Source organism: Parasteatoda tepidariorum, chromosome 2 (genome assembly GCF_982258835.1).
Source record: "Parasteatoda tepidariorum strain Cologne lab strain chromosome 2, Ptep-v5.0, whole genome shotgun sequence".
In the NCBI taxonomy this organism is placed as follows: Eukaryota; Metazoa; Arthropoda; class Arachnida; order Araneae; family Theridiidae; genus Parasteatoda; species Parasteatoda tepidariorum.
In genome coordinates this window covers 29,579,000-29,603,154 of record NC_141756.1, presented here as the reverse complement: position 1 = coordinate 29,603,154, position 24,155 = coordinate 29,579,000, and the positions used below count along the sequence as shown (strand labels likewise).

General features: G+C 29.3%; 1 protein-coding gene and 1 long non-coding RNA gene across 4 annotated transcripts in view; one reads left to right on the top strand and one right to left on the bottom strand.

Moving 5' to 3' along the window:
- Window positions 1-11,713, bottom strand: part of Uba1 (ubiquitin-like activating enzyme 1) — a 44,257-nt gene extending 32,544 nt beyond the window's left edge. The window contains exon 1 of one of the 3 annotated variants that reach the window (XM_043051850.3): window positions 11,297-11,713. In XM_043051850.3, coding sequence (XP_042907784.1) covers window positions 11,297-11,407 — 111 coding nt within the window. In that variant the 5' untranslated portion in view covers window positions 11,408-11,713. Of the gene's footprint in view, window positions 1-1,038; window positions 1,316-11,296 lie in introns of those variants that run through there. The other 2 variants (XM_071177346.2, XM_071177347.2) reach the window with 2 other exon arrangements.
- Window positions 1-24,155, top strand: part of LOC147814901 (uncharacterized) — a 366,044-nt gene that overhangs the window by 266,572 nt on the left and 75,317 nt on the right. The window lies entirely within an intron of this gene.

Below are 24,155 nucleotides of genomic sequence, written 5' to 3'. Positions count from 1 at the left end.
ATAGATAAATTAAAGAAAATACTTAATTTTTTCATCCATAATTAGCCTTGGAATTGGTACGTCAGACAGTTAAATTCTCTGGAAGGATTCTCTTAAAGTTCTCTGGAACAGCAGCTAGTCTAGTTCTCAATTTGATTTTAATTTTCTGATTTTTATAAATTGAAAATAAATTAGCTGAAATATGGTTTTCATTAAAACAAAAACGGAAAAGAAAGAAAATAAAAGTTTCAAATGGTTATCAGAGAAACGCCATTGTCAACTTCATTGTTGTATACGTAAAAATAAAAAAAAAATTTTTTTTAATTGAATGAATACAGTAACGAATGTTTCTTAGTTGTTTGACGAGTGATATTTTCATCTAATATAACTCCCATGAAGAAAAAATGTTTTTTTTTTTATTATTATTATTGCTGACAATAAATATCGTACATATCGAAATACACGGGAATTATTAAGAGGGAGGGAAAAATTAAACAGTAACAGTCAGAAAAAGTAACAGTGGAATTAATTTCACTCTCAAAATAAACTCAAAACATAAGATATAAATAAAAAAAATAATGAATTTAACGTTAAGAAATCTCGTTTAATAATATCAATAGTTGTGCATATTGAAATAATTTTTAAACTTCACAAAAATTTTTTAAAAAAAGTAAATAAATAAATACGCACGCAGAAAATACAAACAGTCGTCAGCTCGGGAAGAAAATATCAACAATCACCTACTCGAAGTGCTAAATTTAAGAGCACTAATCACGAAAAAAAAAAGCAATAAAAATATGAAGAGCCATAACATTAGGTGAACAAAAATGTTAACTTTTAAATAGTTAATATTTAGGAAAGATAGAGCAGAACTTTTCCTTTCGAGAACCGCAACAAAATATTGAGTTTGAACAAAGCAAACCGTAAACACAGAATGAACGCCCGCAATCGTTATCGGGGTAGCTGGAATAGAAACTAAAAATTCTTAATTGAATATTCATAACTTTCACTAATAATAACCTAAATGCGAAAGAAATAAATGTTTGGCAAATATATCACCTGCAAATATTCAATAATTTCAGATGATCCTATTAATTTCACACCTGGAAAGGTAGAGAGGGAAAAAAAAGAAAGGCCCTTACCTCCGCTGACGGCCAACGCATCGCTTAGAATCTAAAAAGAGGATGACGCAAGCAAAGCGATGACTGTGACGTCTTTACGTTACCTTTTATCATGCGCTTATCTACACCTACACGTTCACACGCATGCGCAATTCAGTTTTGGAGGCTGGATAGACTGAAAGCACTTTATTGTTTACTTGTCAAAAAATCAGTGTGTTCTCCACGCAATCATAACCCGGGATCTTTAAAAATTCCGATTAAAGCGCCAGCTATTGTTATTCCAAAGAGAATTTTCAATAAGCACAAGAAATTACATGCTCTACCATTGAAAAGAATTATTCAATACCAATAATAGGCGGTGTGGATATTTTCGATCAAAAATTTCTATTTAAATTACATGTTGACTATTAATTTTAATAATAATTGGGATTTGATTACATTCCAACATCACAATTGACAATATTTTTACTTAACAGAGAGTTCTGAATTTTTGTAAAATATCAATATTTAATTTGGTGAAAATAGGCTCCTTTTTGTGATTTTGTGAAAAATCAGAAAATATGTTAATGATCTCAAATTTCTTCAAAAATGACCAAGGCGTCAAACGAAGGGGAGAATTTTATGCAGAACATATTCTAAATATTAAAGAAATAACAAAAAATTAATTTTTTTACAAGACACTAGGAGCTGGGGGGATAGAACGCCTCCCCCCCCAAAAAAGGTGACCCTGTTCGAATCCCATTGATGGCTGGTTTAGACAAATTCCTCAACCCGTTCGCACAGACCACAATGCTGACGTAAAACACCCTCAGTGGTAGACAGATCATGGGTTAGAGTCCCCTTGCCGTTGGGCTAAGAGTGGGCGGTTTTCCTCTCAGTTAGTTTCATTAAAAAAGCCCTTCGGAAGAAAAAAAAACATATCCAGACTTAAAATATAATACACTTAATAGAATTGGATTGGACATAATTATGAGCGTTATACGATTCTTCGAATCTGCAACATTTTAGTTTTATTTTAGAACCTACATTTATAATTAAACAAATTATTGAAATCTGAGCAAGGCAGAGTTGGATTTTTGACACTGGTCGAAAACTGGAAATCTGACAAAAACTGTCAAAAACCCTGGGGCCTTCTTTTTTGCCATTGGAGACATTTCAACAGATATTAAACCACGCACAATGCTTTTATTATATACGACTGTAATTATGATTTATAATACGAATAAACATCATTTATAAAGCAATATAACCAAAATTAATGGCTTTTCCAAAAACATGGTACTTTCAATACATGAAGATCAATATTATTTTCTATATTATAACTATTCAGTTTATATTACAGATTATGACTATGAGTGGTTAATTATTATCAATCTAAATATTGATCATAATTCTTTTATGCAAAAACAGATTTTTTAGAAATTTTTTTTGGTCCGATTATATAATTTATAACTTATATAATTATGTATATATAATTATATAACTTATATAATTTATTTTTGATTCTCAATATTTGTCATTATTTATATGCAGCGGAGCAAAATATGTTAGATCATGAAAACTAGGATTTGGGGGAAATTCAGGCAGCTATGAGGAAATTTTCGATCTAAAAAATTCCCACAAAATTTTTTGTTAAAAAATGTGTGGCTTTGCAAATCTCCCCTGTTAAAAAAAAAAAAAAAACATGTTAATTTGTGTATTTATTAATTCGAATTCCTTAAGTCTATCAGAGGGGCCCTACATTAAATTTAACAAACTTTCATTTCAATATATTTTAATTTAAATTATTTTTAACACATATGCTAGTTTATGCAATTGTGTAAAATTAAATGAATTTTTTAGTACATAATCCACTTTTGTACATAATCCACATCACCATATACAACGTTTAAATCCACTTTCAAAAAATATTTTAAATCTAGTCTATGCAACTCAGCATCAGTCTAAAGAATAGCTTTGAATTTCGGTCTTATTTATATAAAACTAAAAAATGAACTAAGAACAGAGGGCTACAAGACAGGGATAAGTTCGGTAAAAACCAAAGCTTAAAACAGAAATGCTTCCAACAAAATTTTTCAAATAATTGAAATATCGATGTTGGATTTTATTTATTAATTTAGATTATGTGAATACAAATTCAGATGTATATAAAGTCACTTGAATACAAATCATTAAAATGGCTATGTTTTTTTTACAGAATATATCTAAATAGAAAATACTTATTATAAACAAAAAGCATTATGGTACTCCTAATGTTATTGAAGATTTTAACTAGTTTTTGAGGCTTGACTAAAAAAACAAACAAACAAGGTTTTGATACTAAAAATTCAATCCAACTTAAAGCAATGTTTTGATTGACATGTTACCAATTCAAACAGTCCCTAATATGCTTCGATGTCTTTAATATTGCCTTAGGAAAGCCTCAAGCAACAGTCAAAGTTCAAGTGAATATAGCCAAAAAATTAGCCACATAACAAAATTATAAAACTGAAAACCTAATTAAAAAAGAAACATAGATATTTTTAAATAAACCTGTTATTTAGAATTTCTTTTTTCAGGGTTAGTATGTAAAAATTTAAATTTGGAAAATTCATATTATAAAGCAATGAGGTAACTTTAAGCGATAGAGAAGTGACAATATCTCACCTCAACTGCAGATAATCTTTATCAGTTTGTTTTCACTTTTATATGCTATTTTTGTATTTAGAATAGAATTGTCTTGATGTGTCAGTGGTTATTAGACAAAAAAAAACTGCATAGAGGATAAAGATTTTTCGAATTGGTTATTTTTATATTATTTTACTAAACTCAAATTCTAGCATTTACTGTCAGTCATTAGCAAATAATCATATTCAAAATACTGAGAAATATTTATACTGAAAATAATTTTATTAATACTCCAAAATTTATTTTAAGCAGATTTTTTCCCCCTTTTCAAATATTTTTAACATGTAAGATGCTAAAATTAACTTATTCTTTACAATTTAATTTCAATATTTTTTTTATCTAATGCTATATTAACACCATGCAATTTTCTTTATAACGAAAAATATCTTATCTGCTACTTACTGAGACATGTGGTAAATTTTTTTTGCTAAGGTTTTTTAGGCGAATCAATGATTTCATGAATAAAATTATTTTCAAACAAATTGTTATTTATTATGGCTTGTTAAGGATATGAGTAACATTTTATGATTTGTCAAACTGTATGAAGCGATGATATTTATGTGGTTAAAGAGTTAATTCTTTGGTTATGATATGTAACCGTAAACTCTTCAAATGAACACTAAGTTACTGATATATCAATTTTCTTTATTTCTGAATAAAAATTGTAAAGTTCCAGTAAATTTAATTTCTACTATTAAGTATAAAATAATCTAGCATGAAAGAGCTTTCACATTTTACATTGAGATCCAAACATTGGAGCCACTGTGAAGAAAACTAAATGTTCTAGTTAACATCTTGTAATAACTACTGTTTTTCAATATGTCAAAATTCTAAATTTTTATATTTGCACTTTTGCTATTTGAAACTGATTATATTATATATAAAGAATAATATATTTAATATAAGGGAAAGTTATATTAATCACATATTTCTGAATAATTTCAAAAGAACTGAAAAAATATAGTAATTTTTAAATTTTATATCTATATTTTCCTAATATTGAAAACTAAGCTCTCAAATGACATTCCTTCATATTACAGATTATTTTCATTGATATGAACTATTTTATTATCTAAAAATAGATTAGATAATTCACTTGAAAGAATTTTCCAAATATGACATCACTTAGCATTTCATGATTTTTTTTCTTCAGAGACAAATTATTTAAGAGCACCAACAACTGCTAATCATTATTCGGGAGATATTAAACATTAAAGAATATATTAACTGAGGTTTAATCTTCTCAGATATCCAAGTAAAATTGTCTCTGAAATTAACAGGGAAATCTTGGCATGTGCCAAACTGAGCATTCCAAGAGGAAAAGTGAAGGAATTTAAATGCTTCTGGTTTCAGGGATCTGGATGATATTAAAGAAAAACGCGATCGCCTCAGAAGAAAGGCCGAAGCGGCAAAAAATACCAAAGATATTCTATCTTGGAGAAGACAGGTGGCCTTGATGAAGAAAAGTGTGTTGGAAGCAAAAAGAAAGGCTTTTGATGAATTTATTTCTATCATAGACTATAACAGGGCTGTCCAACTGGCAGCTCGCCAACACATATTGTGCGGCCCGCCAACATTTTCAGGCTGATCGACCCCAGTTTTTTAATTAAAATGTAAACAATTGTTTTATAATCCTTCTGTTCCATTGTTTTTTAATTGATAATTCAACTATTAATTGTTATTGTTTAACTTTTCAGAACTGCGACCCGCCAGGTGATCAGTGACCGGAATTCTGGCCTGCGGGCTCTTTGCAGTTGGACAGCCCTGGACTATAAGAAAGACAGCTTGAGGACTTATAAGTTCATGTCTTCCTTGCAAAACAAAAGACTCTCATGCAAGAAAGAACCGATTAGCAGTGGTAGTGGTGATAAGCAATTGACTTAAAATAAAGATATTGCAAATGCCTTTCCTCGGTCTTATGCTCAAACACAGAGGAAGGGAATTTCTGAAAAATGGAGACAACTTAAAAAGGAAAGACCCACTGAAAACTTGAATCTAGCTGGTACATATCTTGACGTGTTCAATGTCCCTTTTTCTATGCAGGACTTAAATACTACCCTGAAGTGTCTTAAAGTAAAGAAAGCCCCAGGAGATGATTTTGTGCGGGTGGAATTCTTAAAGCATTTGAGTAATACAGTAAAAGAAACCATCTTACAAGTATTTAACCATATTTGGGAGACAGGGATTGTCTCCTCCCAATGGAAGCGAGCTGTCATTGTACCGATGTTGCAAAAAGGTAGAGATCCTGGTCAAATTTAGAACTACAGACCAATATCACTCATAAGTACCCGGGGAAAGACTATGGAGAGACTTGTAGTAAACAGATTGAACTAGTTTCTTGAAGATAGAAATATAATTGCTAACTAACGAGTTGGCTTTTGAAGAATCTCTCAGCAATTGATTAAGTGGCCTAATTTAGCAAAACAGTGAAGGATGCACTTGACAACAGGAATGTTCTGTCAGCAATTTACATTGATTTCAGGAACGCTTATGATCTGGTGCAGAAAGAGAAATTATATTAAAAAACTCTTAAAATCGGGTATTGGAGGCAGAATGTTAAAATGGATATTATCCTTTACTGACCAGAGAATTTGTAGAGTTAAGTATGGCAATGAATTTTCTAGATTCCAAAACCTTCTGACCGGTCTTCCTCAGGGAGCAGTTATCAGTTGTGTTCTGTTCAACATCTATATCAACGACTTGATTCGTTTCCTGGGGGCCGTGGAAGATGTTCATTGTTTGCTATATGTTGACGACTTGGTCATTTGGACTCATTAGTAAGTATTTAATATAAATTAACGAGTTTAAAAGCATATGAATTCGAACTTGATAGTAGTGACATCTTAGTGATGAATTAATCTAATTTTAAAATCATATGAATTCGAACTCGATAGTAGTGATATCTAGTGATGAATTAATCTAAGAACTTCATTAATGATCATAATATCATTAATGAAGATTTGTTTTAATTTATAGTAGCAAATAATAAAAATAAAAGTGTTAAGTTATAGATACAAAATTCTATAAAGCAATCGCTAAATTTTATTCACCAACAAAAAACATTTTTTGTTCCTTAAGACTTTCATAAACCACAATTGTCTAAAAAGGCCAATGAACAATTGGAACACTTAAGTCAAACAAAATGCTTGATTTACACATCTTAACTTACTTGATTATTGATTATCAAGGTTGGTTTATGACACAAGAAAAAAAAACACTAAATGCATAATATTTTCCTTGTGTTTCATGCTCTCCCCCAGTGTTTTCAGAAGGATGACCCACCTAGCCTGCCCTTTTATTAAGTCTTGTTTTCTATAAGCAGGGATGAGAGTAGTCAGAAAGTAAAAAAGAGGAAATCCAAAAAACAAAAAAAATATATATATATATATATATATATATATATATATATATATATAAACAAAAATTTGACAAAAAAGTGCGATTTTTAAACTTGTAAACCATGTGAATATAAATCCCGATATGAGACTTTTAAATCACGTAAATATGAAACTCTACATCGAATTTAAAAAATGCGAAAATAGAAATCATGATTTTTTAATTTTTTGATCACGATGCATAATTTTTAAATCGCGCGATATTACAACCACAAAAACGAATCACGATATTGGATTTTAAGCTCACGTGAATACGAATTGCTACATAGGGCTTTAAAAGCTCGTAAATACAAATCGCGATATTGATTTTTTAAATCTCGTAAGTAAGAATCGCACTGTACAATATTTAAATCGCCTGAATAAGAATCGCAACGCTCAACTTTTAAATCAGGTAAATACGAAAATCGAGATTTGATAATAAAATCGAGATTTTAAAAATGCATAAATACAAAACACGATATTGGATTTTTAAATGTCGTAAATAAGAATCATAATATACGATATTTAAATAGCGTAAATAAGAATCGCAATGTGCAACTTTTAAATCAGGTAAATACAAAAATCGATGATTGATATTAAAATCGCGTGAATAAAAATCGAGATCTGAATTACGAAAATACGAGCTATCCAGCCGACGGATAAAAAATACGGAAAATCTTATTTTCTGTGCGTGAGAAATCGGAGAAAATAGCTAAAATAAGTAAAAATGCGGAAGGGTTAGCAGCTAGGGCGTAGATTGAATTTTCTGTTTATCTTTGAAAATCGTAAATAAATATAATTATTTTACTTCAATGACAGAATTTAAAAAAAAAAACGGGATATTTATTTAAAAAAACGAAACTTTTAGAGAATCGGAGTTTTTGATAAAAAGACTGAAATTCGAGAGACAAAAAAAATCTCATCCCTGTATAAAGGTCAACCAGTTTTATCCCAAGGAAATGATTTTTAGAGAAACTTCAGAGGGAGGAAAAGGGACTTCAACAATTTCCCTCCGCGGAAAATTAAATTCCTCATAAAACATTTTAACTTGGGCAAAAAAAAATTTCAGCGGAAATTAGCGGGAAAAATGGAAAAATCTGAAAAAAAGCGGAAATCCGCGGAAGAATCTCATCCCTGTATAAGCCACCATCCTTTAAAAACACTCCATTTTTATTCATATTCCATTAATTCACTATTTAAATAATAATTACACGCTGGTAAAATTATCTGTTTATAGGTTTAATTCTGATTACTATTATAAATATTTTGTTAATGTTCTAAACTGGTTAAATGTATATAAGTTTCTTCTTTTCAGGGGGAGAGGTAGAGTAATGAATTTTTTTAAGTGATTTCAAATATCTTTTTTTTTTTAAATGCACTTTGACATTTTTATTTTCTCATAATTTTTAGTTTGAATTATAGAAAAAAAGCTTTCAAATTGTTTATCAATTAATAATTTTTTTTTTCAAGTTTACGTTTTATAAAACTTGTGCACAGTGACTCTTCTAGCATGCCTTTAATTATTTTTAATAAACTTCACTTTTATTTTGGTAATAAGTGAGAATTACTTTTAAAAATATACACATAAAATAGTATAAGAAGGTAATTTAAAAATGGTTGAGGATAATATTTAGTTCATGCATAATAATATACATTTTAATAAGTCATTACGACATGCCCTTTTCTTTTTATTCCTAGAAACTAAATTTTACCACACAATTATTTTGTTAATAAATTTACATGTCACTTAGGACAAAGTAATTTTAAAAACTGACTTTAATTAAAACCATAACGATATAAAAAATGGGCCCAATGATTGAGGGCTCTTAAAATGGATTTTTTGAAAATAAATTTTAAGAAATTAAAAAAAACAATGATTTTTCAAAATTTTATGATTATTTTTCAGTTCTAATTATATAAAGTAAAATTTAATTTATTATTATTTATTTTAACTTTACTGAAAAGATATACAAACTTTTATATTTGAATAAATAAAAAATTTACGAGACAAAAATGTAATCTAAGGGCCCAAAAAATTTGAATGGTCCAAGGCTTGCTTAATCCACCCCTGACCTCCAATAATTGTAAGTAAGATTTTTATTTAAGATTTTTGTAAATTATTAATTTTATTATCCTTAATTTATTTATACAAGAAAAAAGATCTTTAAGAACTTTTATTTTAGCAAGAAGTTAAATATTCTTTTTTATTGGAGAAAAAATTTCTAAACAGAATATATTCGAACAGTTCCATGGGCTTTCTTTTTTGGGAAACTCTCATTTTTCAGAAACCGTATCCACTATGTGTTGCATTTTATAACTGCAAATTAATAATTTATTCGTTGCGTAATAAACTTAAATAAAATAACTTATAGTTTAAAGAATTCATTTTTATAATACAATATTACTTAAAATACTTTAGTAAAACTATGATCCTCAATTTTAAAATTTTCTGGATGTGCTGTCTACAGGAGCCTAGCTTTTCTTACTGCCAAGATTTTGTAAAAAAAATTCTAAGGCTCAATAACTAGTAGCCTTATTCCCCCCTTGCATTCATATATGATAGTCATCTAATCAGAATTTTTTAAATGCAATATATGGAAAGTTGTGATTTTTAAAATAAAAAAAGAATATGTATAACAAATTAAAACTAAATGTAGACAATTCTTAAATATATAATTTATTTCACCTAAGATATACGAAATTCTAAAATTAATAATATCTGATAAATACATTAGGTACAATAGTTTTATCAATAATTTTAGGTCAATTTCGTCAAACCTCTTTTACAACTTTTTGTTTTTTAATACTTTTACTGAAGAAACCATGTTAGAAACAGCCATGCATTATAAAAAACTCGCCCTTGTTTCAAAACGTTTATCTTTATTTTCTTATACCAGGCGTGTAAAACAATGATTCTCTTCTCTTTTCCATGTTTACAATAGTTATAGAAAAAATTTAGTTTTTTGTTTCCAATGAGAAGATTTTACAAATAATGTGCAGACTTATATTTCATTTTAGTAACTTCTAAAATGAAACATGTACTAAGAAATTGAGAAAATAATGCAATACTGACTATATGGTTAAATAATTTAAGTTTATGCAAAACTAAATTCTTGAAAATTATTATAAGTAAAAAAAGATTTTTTTTTAAACTAAAGTACTGGAAGAAAAATAAATTATGAAGTCAAACAAAAAATATTAATGAATTGTTCTACTAGTTAGGAGTAGCATAAATGTTTATAACCTAAATATCGTATACTCTTCTGGAACCAAATAACAGAAATTGCACACTATGTGGGCTTGTCTATAGGTATGAACCTATAGACTTCACAAACCTTAAAATGATAAGTGAAATCCAACAGATATGATAAATCTTAATACCATTTCTCTACACATATAATTATAATCTAATATATTGAATATAAAGCTAATAACAAACCATTTGTAAACCTGGCAAATTATTAAATAGACAAGAACTACAAACCTATGTAAGCTTTAAAATTAGATTTAACCAAAACTATATATTAAAAATTATTTTCATCAGCTATATTATGCTCGCTTATGAACTATGTTATGATTTCATACTAATACTATCAAGTTAAAACATTTCACAGTTGCTAGCAATGTTTAACAAATATACAAAGTTTAATAGCATCCGTAATTAGTGTTCATCCGAGAGTTAAGTGAACTCTTACAAATGTTTAAGCATGGTAGCGAATATTTCCTATCGAATTAAATGGCGCTTGTTTTTTAAACAGCTTATAGATAAAAAAAATCTTTCAAAAACAGTAAAGTTGAAGATCAAGTGACAGAAAGGAAACAGCTACTTATAAGGGAGGAAAATCGAGAGCAATTATTAAAATGACGCACTAAGCTATTAAAAACTAAATAGTTTAAATTGATTCGACAATGGAGATAGCTTTTTTAGGGATTACAAATAAATTGTTTGAAATAAAAATTTACACGACAACTGTTTCAATAAGAAATTAAACTAACTTGATAGTTTTAACAATATTTTTAAACTTGCGAAAATATTTCCTTTGTTTGATGTTGATACGACCCTTTTAATTGTTACTAAAAAACTTTTGGTGTATTAACATTTAAGTTTTATTTTTTGATTGAAAGTTCGTTTTCTTAGCATTGAACTGAACTTACTGAGCTGTTATTTTCACAAATTGAATTTGAATTCGACTTAATTTCAGTCCTGCGCTTCTTCGCCGGTGGGCTCAGGCTTTGATCAGTGTGCGAACCTGTAGCACTAGACATCTAAATACACAAACTTCACCAATATCGCGTTCTGTACTCCGCTTTAGCGGACTTCAGCATAGCCTGCGCAAGGATAGATAAGTAATTAAATAGTTAATATGTTTACACTTAGGCAGCGAAATGTTGATTGCAACTATCTCAGCCTTCCCAGTTATAAAAATGGCTGCTCCCGTAAGAGAGATCGTGCTTCGGACGAAAATTCGATGCGCGCGACGCCCGAAGAAAAAATAATAAATACAATTTTTGATTTTTATCTGTACGGTTACAAACAAACAAACAAAACTCTAAACGTCCCACTTAAGAACTATTCCCGCTGCTTGCAACTTATCTTTGAAAGAGCATTTTGACTGCATGTGCTTCTCACTGCTTTGGTTGCTGTCGAGGGAAAATGAAAACATGATTGGTGAAATATATTTGTCAAAGGAAAACTGCGAAGCATTCACACCGAAGGCAGTTACATCACCTCCGATTTTTACCGAGTGAAAAAGGATCAGCGAATTTTTCACGGGAAAACCAATCAGGTATTCATCATTTTTTCAGGTATTTACCAATCAAGTATTCTTCATTTTTTTCGAAGGTGCGGCAATCGCATTCTTGATCAAGTTCTTCATCTTGGAGCCTCAAAGGCGATTGTAGTTGCTTGAACATCATGCAATTGGATATGCGACTGAATGTAAACAATTCGCGATCGCAACGCTCGAGTTTGCCATCTGGAAGGAAGGCCGGTTCCATGTCTTGACCCTCCTCCCTTCCTCTTCTCAGTTGTATGGGAATGTACTACGATATTTCTCCCTTCCTAATATTTTCGTATAAACACCAGAATTGTTTTTTTAAATTTCCATGACTCTTTCTTTTAGAACTAAATCCAATGCAGTTCCATGCAGTTTCCTAACTTTAAAGTTTTTAATCTGTTTGAAAATCAAGACAGAAACTAACGTACTTCTTTCTCCTATGACTCTCTACACTCTACTGGTGAAAGCATGCGAAGTGTTGCCAGAGGCAGAGAATTCTGCTCTACGCCACCTGTTGCCCCTGCTTGTAGTATGGTTTAAGTTTAAGAAAACATTTTTCGATGATTTTAAAATACCCTGAAAATAATTTAAATAGCTGAAATTCAGTTCGAAAGCTTTTCCGAAATAAAAATGAGTTATAAATATATTAAATACTTTTTAAGCATTATTTAAAAACTAGGAGGCTTCGCCCCTGCTCGCTGGCGCTCACCAACCCCCGGAACTGCTTTCACAGTTCATTTCGGATTGCTTCGCAATCCAATGCTCGCTTTGCTCGCTCATTGGATGCGTTCTTAGCGTCTAGTTTTTGTGTACTTTTTTGAATGCTGAAGTTCCGAAAACTTTTCACTGTAGAAAATTCTAAACCTGTACATTTCAATATTCATTTGAAATTGCAAACAGTTCAGATATTTTTCTTAATCACACTATTCTAAATTTCAGTTGTTGAGAAAAGTAACTGTTGTAACTTTTGTTTTAAAGTCTTTCCCACCAGAAGGCTAAGGCCATGTGCTGTAAAGCAATATGAAATAGTAATCTGCCGCTGAACGCTGGATGTAAACCATCGGCTTTGATGAAGATAATTTTGTATTTTTAATTCTCTGAAGGGCGCCACCTTAATAATATGGAATTTGTAAAATAAATGTAGATATTTTTGATTGTTGATGAAGCCCATCATTTCGTGTTTTCATCAGTGTTCAGAAGCAGAACAACTATAAGTTTTTTATTTTATCACAAAAAAATAAAATGTATGAAAAACAAAGAAAAGAGTAAGAAAATGAGTATAGTCATAGAAAAAGTTAAAATTATAATATAGTATTTGTCAGTTAAAATAAAACTTTTTGTTTAAGTCATTGCTAACAATTCAAATTTCTCCGAGGCAATTCTAAAGTATAAATTAAGGTAGTATTGTTAAGTTGAAACACAATATTTTTAGTTTTGATGTCAACAATACAATTCAATTTTTCACAAAAACGATTGTTTCTATTGTTAAGTTCAATGTCAACAATTCAAATTTTTCTGAGGAAACTCTTAACCTGTAAATATTATTTTTTTATGTACACATTTCTAAATGTCAGTATTCAACTACAAAACAACTTAAAGTCCTCAAATTTAGCATGAAGTTGTAAAATGTAATGAAAGAGGATCATAGCAATAATGAAAGTAGAAGTAAAGTTAGTACTCTAAAATTAAAACAATATTTTTTATCAATGAGCCAAGTTCTTCAAGAAGCAGTTGTAGAAGTAGGTTGTTTATTTAAAACTTTTTATAGAATTACTTTAAGAACACAATTGTTAATTTGGGCATTTGGCGATACAACACTTTTAGAATTGAAGGATTTGTTACGTCAAGCGCTCGGGTATCATAATTTTGATCTAGTTGCTCTTCCATGTCATTTTGATTTATGTTGCTAAGTTAACTTTCAAAAAATTCTATGGCTGGCAACAGCATTTTTAATTTTTAAGTTGTTTATTTTTATTTCTTTTAGAATTCGTTATTTTTTTAGCGAAATGTTTTTTAACCTAACAGAATTCTTTGCCGACTGTTTTATCTATGAATGAAGAAAATAAAGAAAATATTTAACTGTTGTGAAAAGAATCTTATTTAGTTGTACAAAGTACTTCAGCCAAAATTTGGGAGCCACGTAAGAGAATTATATGTATTAGATCAGAAACACATCATTAAAAGGCAGAATGCTTTGGTGTTTTCAAAACAAAGCAAACGTTGCCACCGGCGGAAAAGAAATACAGCCAAAATTTGGGAGCCACGTAAGAGAATTATATATAATAGATTTTAATCTATTGCCGAAGCCGAATAGCATTTCTTTTAGTTATGCGAATTGATTTAACAGCTATTGGCTATTGAAAGGCTAGTGGTGGAGCATAGCAAAACGCTCTACCTATGGCAACATTTCACATGCTTTCACCTGCAGCTTGTGGATAGTCAGTCATAGGAGTCATGGAAAAACATTAGTTTCTGTCTGCAATAAAAAAATTTTACGTTAGGAAACTGAATGGAACTCAAGTTGCATTAAACATAATTCTTAAAGAAATCGTTGTTGATATTATGGAAAATAATTTTGATAGTTAAATGCGAAAAATATTATGAAGAGGAAAATATTATAGTACATTCCGATACAATTTAGTAAAGGGGGAGAGAGGGGAGAGTTAAGACTAAGACATGGAATTGGTCTTCTTTTCAGATGGCGTATTCCAGCTTTGCGATCACAAATTTTTCACAGCTATAAATCTTGTTTATTTTAACAGTATAAATGTAAATTTATATACATTTCAGTCGATTATTATTCTTTTCCTTAGTATCTTCTAGGCAAGAAAGTTTGAAGAAACAAAAAACGTACATCAAAATAATATGTAAATTGTATATTAATTCTAATGCACATTCACAAGGTTTTCTATAAATTACGATATTTCTTTTCTCTATAACTTAAGGAATTGCTGAATGTTAAGTGGCATTTTTAAAAAACATGTTATGTTTAAGAATAAGATATTGAAATAATATGTTGCATATTGTATGATTCATTGTTTAAAAAATTCATTCTGCTAGATATTTAGGTTACATGATTTCCTTTGGATAAAGATGATTTGCAAATAGCATCCTCATGTTTCGATACATTCTGAAACTTAAGTTCGCAAATTCACCATAAAATGTCACACAGCACGTTCTTCAATTGCGATAAGCTACATTTACCACCAAATACTGCTAGTATGATTATTTTTGTTCTCTTATATATAACTGATACGATACTCTCTTTTTAAACAGAGCTCGTAACGTCCTTAAGATACTGAAATGGGGGCACAAAGACTTAAAAGATAAAATATTAAAGATTAAAACTCAAAATATCTGGTCTCAAAACTTTAATTTTAAAGTTAAAGATAACTTTTACAATATTAATGCTACGATTCTCTTACGTTTTTAAAGACCACATGAATCCTGTTAAAATATTAAAATGCATATGTTTACTTTAATGAGCGTAAAATCCTTATCAAAATAATGATCAAGACCCAAATGTAAAACAGTATAATTGCTCATAAAAACTCAACTGGCTTCAAAAAAATATGAAGAGGGAAGTAAAAGTTGACATGTTTCGAGCGTTCAAATATAAGCGCCCATTCTCAAGACTTGTTAGGCGTGAATGACTTGTGACTTCAATTATTGGACGCTCAAAACATGTGTATTTTTATTATCAACTATAATTCTATAAATCAGTGAAGCTTTTATATTTTCGATTTAGTTTCTTGGGATATTAAATTGTTTCTCTCAATATTAAAATAAGTTTTACTTAAGATATAGGCATAGGTTCTTAGATTGAAAAAATAATACTTCACTACTTTCTAAGAAAATCAATGGAAGCACAATTTTTTTTTCACTGCAAGCCTTAACATTTTTTAATTGTAGTGACTTATAAAACATCAACAGTATTTTAGATAATCTATGTTGAAGTCACAAGAAACAGAAGAAAAAAAAGGAAAGACGATCAATAATTTATATTCTTTTTTCGAAGGAAAAAAAATAGGATGCTTAGTAAATAATCAGCTGCTTTACATCAAATAATTTTAAACAGTGTAATGTTTTTAATTTCTTAACAAGGTTTTATTCTTAGCTAGCAGACAATAATTCTAAATTTTTTTTTTAAACTTGACTATAATTTAAAAAGAACTTTACTTTAAGGAAAACCTTAATTAAAGTACTAAAGAAATTGATTAGTATATTAATAACGAAATAATATACGCAGTAGCGTAAAGAATGAAATTTTTGAAAAAGTTAAAATTTCATTTAAATAGTTGGTAAAATAGTTTCGCAAAACATGTGCAGGTGATTGAAAAATTTCTTTTAAGATTAAGACGGTATCTAATGGCTATATCACACGAGAGAAAATATGTGCAACTGCAAGTGTAACTGCAAGTGCAAGTGCAACTGCAAGTGAAATTTCTCCAAAAAACGCTCGTGTGATATAGAAATTACGGTTGCACGAAATATCTGCAACCGTTCAGGCAATTTCTTTCATGAACCAATCAGATCGTTTGCTTTTTATGACGTTTCAATTTTATGTGATGACATATACAAATGTAAATAAAAATGGCGGCGACGTTAGGAAGAGGATGATCGGATGAAATTTTTTTATAGATGAGACGGAACAAGTTTTTAGTTTAATAATAACATTTCCTTTAAAATGAAAGCATTAAAAATACTTTCGCACTATGAGATGATCATCTCAATGCAGTTGATGTACTACCATAACAGGAACCTGCACACGATTTTAGTATCGGTAAGTATAGTACATTATTTTTGCGATAAATTTTCTTTTAAAATATTTATTTATTTTAAGCTAATAAAATTAAAACTTATTATAATTTGTTCCGATCAAAGTTTTAATTACTTTAAATAGAAATAATTTCTATTTTTATATATATAAAGAATTATACTGGCGAAAAGCTTTACTTTGAAATATTCGCCAAGCAACTCGCCAAACTTTGTTTTAGTATTATAACATAAAATATAATAATGATTATATTTCTTTATTTTTAAATTTTAATCTTTGTTTCTGTTGATTGTAAAAGCATGTGTCCGATTATTTGAAAGTTTTATAATTATTAGTGAAATAATTATTTTATTCTTCCCTAAGAATTCTTTTAATTTTTGAAAATCTCATTTTAAAACAAGTTAGAAAATATGTGTGGTAAATATTTACCTTGTTTCTCACAAAGTTACCCCATTTTCCAGTAGTTATTGAAAAGTATTACAAGAAAGGTAGTATATTATATATAAAAAGTAATTATTAAAAATGCAAATTCCCAATCTCCTTGTCTGTTTCTACATTCATCCCTTCTATTTTTTTTTTTTTTTTTTTTGTGTATGATGATATGCATAATATTTTGTTTATAATTATTCAAAGTTAACTAATGATACTTTACTTTTTATTTATACTTCACATTTATCTCTTGATACTTAGCTTTTCTATAATGACAGTAAGTATGTAAGTGTACCTTACTAATTTTTCAATATACTTACATTTTTAAGAGTCTTCGTTTATAAATACAATTTATTTTTCTTGAAACAAATTTCAATCCAAACATAAGAACTACAAAACTAAACACACCTGCCATCTTTCATTTGTGTATAGAATAATCTTAGAACTATAATCAAAATATCTGTCAAACTTAAAATAAGTTTAAAAGGGATACCTAAGGACTTAAATGATTTCAAATTAATGGCATTTAATCTTCCTTATTCTAATAATGTGTTGGTAAAATTTTATCATGAAAGTGATTTCTTTCTTTTATTTCAGATATTTCGTATAATCCTGTAAGGTTTATCTGGTAAAGAAGGAAAGAGATGTAATACTGTTTTTATGGAAGAAATTAAAAAATAAGAAATAAAAATTAATAATGTTCTAAATGTTTCACTTGACAATAAGTGTTTTATTTTTTAAATTGATTCTTGTATTGTTTAAAATGCAAAACAAAACACGTAAAGGGCTATAACAAAATAATATGATACATTAAAAGTATGTTCTTAATAAAATATTGTTTTTTTTCATAGTTATAAATAAATTTTAATCTATATACTGTATATTACAATAAATTTGTCCCAAAATAAATCCTATAATTTTTAATTAAATTATCTTATACCAATAATGAATGTTTTAAATTTTACAATAATAAAATGTAAGTATGACATTGAAAATCCTCTTATATTTAAAAAGCAATTTTACCGAGAAAGTGGAAAAAATAATTTTCATAAAAGTGATATTCCTGATATGCAATGTGTAAATGAATAAAATTGATGATCCCTTCATGTAATGTAAATTAATTTGATGAAAATAAAATTCTGAGACATTGTAGTATAGACAAGTCTGACATTATTTATTATGTATTTTTTAGACTCAATTTAAAAAATAGAATTGATTTGATAGATCTAATAGTTTTGATGTTATGAATATTTTATTAGTGAAAGGTAATTCAAAAATTTATATTTCATACATTAAACCATCATTTCTTCTACAGAATTATTTCAAAGGACTATGTTTTTGAATTAAGCTTAAAAAATAAATTTGAAGAAATGCCTTACTTGATTAGATAGCAATGTCAGTTGCATAAAGTGGTATAAGTCATAAAATTGTCCTTTCTACACATTAAACTTTTTATAAATTTTCGAATTGTTAAACTATTAAATCAGACAGCTTGTTTTTATTCTCATTCGATTTAGTGTTTACATAGATAATGATACCGCACTTGCCTAGCCAGCATGTTACATAGTAAATATATATAAATAAACTATGCTTTTACAGGGTGCGGAGCCAAATCTTTCAACAAAAAATAAGCAACTTTTAAGAACATTTTAGGCATTAAAAAAATATTTTAAAGCTCTAGGTAAATTGACAAAATGCAAAATAATTCTGAGACTTTACATGATCAAGATAAAATAACTAGAATTTGACAAAGAACTGTTTTCTTGATTATATTAACCATTAAAAAAATGATCAAGAGATTTTTCGGTTCGATTTCAGAGGGTGGAAAAAAAAGCCTGAAATTGAGAATATCTTGCAAAATACAGCATGAGAGAGCAAGAATCTCACCGAACCCAGCTCACTAGACGCACATGCGGACTCGCAAGTATTTCACCAAACCTGTAAAATGATTGGCGTTTTCATACGCTATGGACTGACGGTACGCTGAAATTGATCATGGTTGAATGAATTCTGTTGTTGTTAATTTACGTCGCACTAGAGCTGCACAATGGGCTATTGGCGACGGTCTGGGAAACATCCCGGAGGATGATCCGAAGACATGCCATCACAATTTTGATCCTCTGCGGAGGGGATGGCACCCCCGCCTCGGTAGCCCGACGACCTGCGAGCGAAGTTGAGCACTTTGCGGTAGCACAGTTTAACGAGGACCCATACCGCACACCCTCGGTCCCTACGCAGACTGATCCAAGCGGTCACCCACCCGCACACTGACCATAGCCAGTGATGCTTGACTTCGGTGATCTGCTGGGAACCGTGTCTTAACGATCAGTCCAGTGCGGGACGAATGAATTCTGAAAACGTGAAATAGAAAAATGTGAAAAGTACGTTTTTACATAATATGTGGCGAAAATCGACATTCCTTTTCATAAATCTCTTTTTCGAAAAAGGAAAATAAGGCACTTTTTAAAAACACTTATTAAGAAAAGCACCTTTAAGGGCCTTTAAAAAATGAAAATCAAAAATAAGCACCTTTAAGCACTTTTTAAAAACGCTACGCACCATGTTTTATACCTTAGTCACTCAAATCAAGATAAAAAAAATCGTCAAAATTCTAGATAGTATTTAAGTCCATCCCCTTTCACCCCCTTATCCTCTTAGGGACACAACATGAAATTCATTGATATCTTAATATCATTTTATATTATGAGGTAGAAATCATAATCCTTTTTATACTATGCTACTTCACTTAAAAAGCACTTTTTAAAAATGCTACGCACCATGTTTTATACATTAGTCACTCAAATCAAAGTAAAAAATCGTCAAAATTCTAGATAGTATTTAAGTCCATCCCCCTTTCACCCCCTTATCTTTTTAGGGACGCAGCATGAAATTCAATGATATCTTAATATTATCTCATATTATGAGGTAGAAATCATAATCCTTTTTATACTATGCTACTTCACTAATGGGGAAATAAAGTTTTCAGAATTTTAATTTCCTGCTGAAGAGAAGACTTAACACAAATACAAATGTAAAAAATTAAATCAAAATCAATCAATATTCTACAGCATCTTTACGAACATCGTTGAGAAACTATGATATAATAGAATCACATGATAAAATTAAATATGAGCCAAAAGTAAAGATAAATAACAAAATATGGTAAGGGGCCGTTCAAAAAGTACGTACACAAAAATGGAGAAATTTCAAACCCCTCCCCCCCCCTTCGTACATTACCGTACATAAGGTCTTACTCCCCTCCCCCTTAGAGTACGTACATTTTATTAGTCTACCCCCCTTTTTCCTAAAAATTAAAATAATTATGTTTTAAATAAAATTAAATATTTACTTAAGGAGTGTGTAGGATAAAGTCAAATTTAAATTTGGTGTACGTTTATAAAGTACGTACTTTGTATAATACCTCCCCCCCTCCCCATCGTACAAAACCGTACATAATAGCAAATCCCCTCCCCCCCCGTCGGGATGTACGTACTTTTTGAACGGCCCCTAACCCAATTTCATGCAACTGTTCAGGCAATTAAGCAACCCTTTCGGCAACTCCGAACGGAGGAATTTCACTTACAGTTGCACTTACACTTGCAGTTGCACATATTTTTCTCTCGTGTGATAGAGGCATAAGATGTTGAGAAATTTCAAGATGCTTAAAAATGTTGACTACCTATTCGTATTAATAATTATAAAATATATATTGAAGAAATTGATAAATATATTATTCCAAATCTATGCATACGTATGTATATTATTGAAATTTTACTAATTATTGTGAAAACAAACTAAAAAATAAAAAATAATCACATCAAATAAGCACAATCTGGTGTATAATCATATATCAGAAGCATGCTTTTATAAAACTCGACATTCGTTGAACAAAATGTTTTTTATTCAAAAATAATGTTTTATTCAAATTTCTTTACTAAATTACGAACAAATTTTTAGATGACTAAAAAAGAAACATCGTATTTTATAATAAAAAAAAATTGAAAAAATAAGATTAGCAATCGGTTATTAGCGAAAAAAATATGAATGAAATCTTACGCTACACGCGCGTAAATCTAGTTCCTCTCGTAAGCTAACCACATTTTAATATTAATTTAATATTTCTATATTTTATATTTTAATATTAATTTAATACCATTTAAATATTTCTTTATTGTCGCCAAATTATTTTTTTAAAAATAATTAATTTTAATTTTTTTCAGCTTCTACTAAATAAAAGCACTTGAAACTTTAGATTTTTCAATAGAAAAATATGTAGACTAATATGCTATAAAAAAATTCATACCTTATAATTCAAAATTTTTTCATCCTCAATTTAATTAAATAATAAAAACTAATAAATAATTATTAAAAATTACTTTTCGAATTAAATTATCTTTGGGTAAATGAGTTTTATATGTGGATGCAAATTTTTTTGAATTGCTTAATTAGTTTTTAAAATATGACTAAATACGCAAAAAGGGAAATTAAAATAAAGAGTCGCTTGTCTGACCTAACTATGGGGACCACATTTCCCAGATTGCGGCTACACCCTATATTTTTGAAGATTAAGAATCCAAATATGTAAAAAAAAATATATGTTTAGTCAGAGAAAGTACATCTTTGCGTCCGATGTCGTAACTTAATTAATAGTTCGCACTAAACAATTAGCATATTTGAGGTCACCCCCAGAAACCATTAAGATTGGCATTTAGTACGTGAAAAGCTGATCATTAGAACGAAAGTCTTTCAGGGTGACATCTTTCTTTCTTTTTATTTTTTTTCTGCAGATTCTACATGAAGTTTTTACATAAAGTTGCAATGGAATTCGAGCAAAATAATTAGGTTTGGAATTATATCCCAACAGAATCGAAAACTTTATTTGTGGTATCAAATCTATGCTATTTTAAATTAAAAAAAAAAATACTGTTAAGAGCATTAGTGATTCATAACTTAAGTTTTGAGCCCCTTCATCTCTAGCAGGCGAAATAGGCAAATCTAAATATCTTCAAATCTATGCTTACGAGAATTTTTTTCAAGCTGTAATTTTCTCCAAAGATTTAAATAATTTTGCAATTTAAAAGGATTTTGAGCAACCATTTCTCACATTCCTCTTACGATTTGGTAGAAATAAAAAGCCAGTTGAAATTCGATGTTTCATTTATTAAAACTTATTTTTTATGACGATGCTTAAAAATAAATAATAATAAAAAACGAAAAGAAAATACATTCAAAGATAGTTTTTTTTAGATTAAGAATCCAACCAGGTACACACACACTTGACGTATCCAATTAAATCTGATTTAAATCACATGGTAAGGCATAGTCAGTTCTCTTCCTCTCGAGTTGCAGATACCAAATTCGCTAATATGTTTCAAATTCACTAGCAAGCAAGTTTCTGATTTAAATAATTTATTAAATATGATACTACATATATACATATTTCTTTTGCTTATAAATTATTTTATGCCGCGAACTCTCTTTAAAGAAGATGATTTCAGAATTTCCCCCTTGATTTTCGGTTTGTTAAATAATTGACCCACAGAATATAAGAAAATTTAACTGTTTTCCAAACTTATAAGAAAATTTTTTCGCCTGTAAATTAGCCTTAAAATCGCAGATTTTATTAACAATCTAAAATTAAGCTAATTCAAGTAAATGTAGTTATCAAAGAATTTTACAAGTTAGTCCAAATAGCTCTTAACTTATAACGGCAACAATGATAAACCACAGTATTTTTCAAAGGAGAAATTCTTTACATTAAACTGATCTTCAGTATTTTTTCCAGAAAGATACTTTATTAGTTTTCTCTAGATCGCTGAGCACTACACAGAAAGGTCAATTACCAACATGTAAATTGTGATATTTTCCTTTTCTTTCTTTCTTTTTTTAATACCAAAAATGATCTACTGAAAAATTTGATAATGGGGCTTTTCATTATATTGCCGAAGTTCTACTTGTATACAATGTGCTTATGAATTTCGTTTTTTTTTTTTTTTTTTTTTTTCAAACGTCATACATCTGACCGATTATCATAAAAATTAAGTAATTTTAAAGGTAAGTTTATTTTTAACTAGTTTATCTTAGTAAAATACACTTTTGTGTAATGATATTTCGCGTTATGTTTTAATAAAGGCATATTTCTGTTTTAATAAAAGCTTATTTCGTTTTAATTCGAACTTCTTAACCATTTCCTTTGCATTCGAATCCAGAAATGTGAGGGGTATATTTGTTAAAAATTTTTGCTTGCATTTAAAAGCTACTGAAAACAAAATGTGCAGTATGAAAAATTTTAGGTAAAAAATTTTACTAAGTGTAAAAATTTTTCTAAGGTATTAAAATGAAATTTAAAAAAAAGTATCGTCTTGGAAAATTATTCTCCCCCCCCCTCTCTCTTTAAGTCCTATTCTATGTTTTGTCAAGAATACAGCAGGGCTGAGTAATGTTAGTGTATACAACAGTTTCACAAAAATGAATCTGCTTTATATAGTATGATTTTGTAATTGCGATTTTCGAATAACAAAAATCGATTATGCCGGAAAAAGCTTTATTATTTTAATATCCATGTTATGAAATATACTTTTATCTTGATCAATATTATGCAATAGTAGTAGTAGTAATTTATTAGTTGTAATTTATTTACGTCACACTAGATCGGCACAATGGGCTATTGGCGACATCTAAGAAATATCACCGAGGATGATCCTAAAACAGGCAATTATAATTTTGATCCTCTCCTCCTCCGCTTTGGTAGATCGACAAGCTGCGCGTGAAGTCGGGCACTGTACTACTGAACACTCATACGGCACACGCTCGAATCCTTCGCAAGATGATCAAAGTGCTCACTAACAGCTGGCAGTGATGCTTGATTTCGGTGTTCAACTGGATACCGTGTTTTTTAGATAAGTCTATTATGAAACTTGATGTTGTTGTAGTTCATTTACGTCGCACTAGAGCTGCACAATGGGCTATTGGCGACGGTCTGGGAAGCATCCCTGAGGATGATCCGAAGTCATGCCAACGCAATTTGATC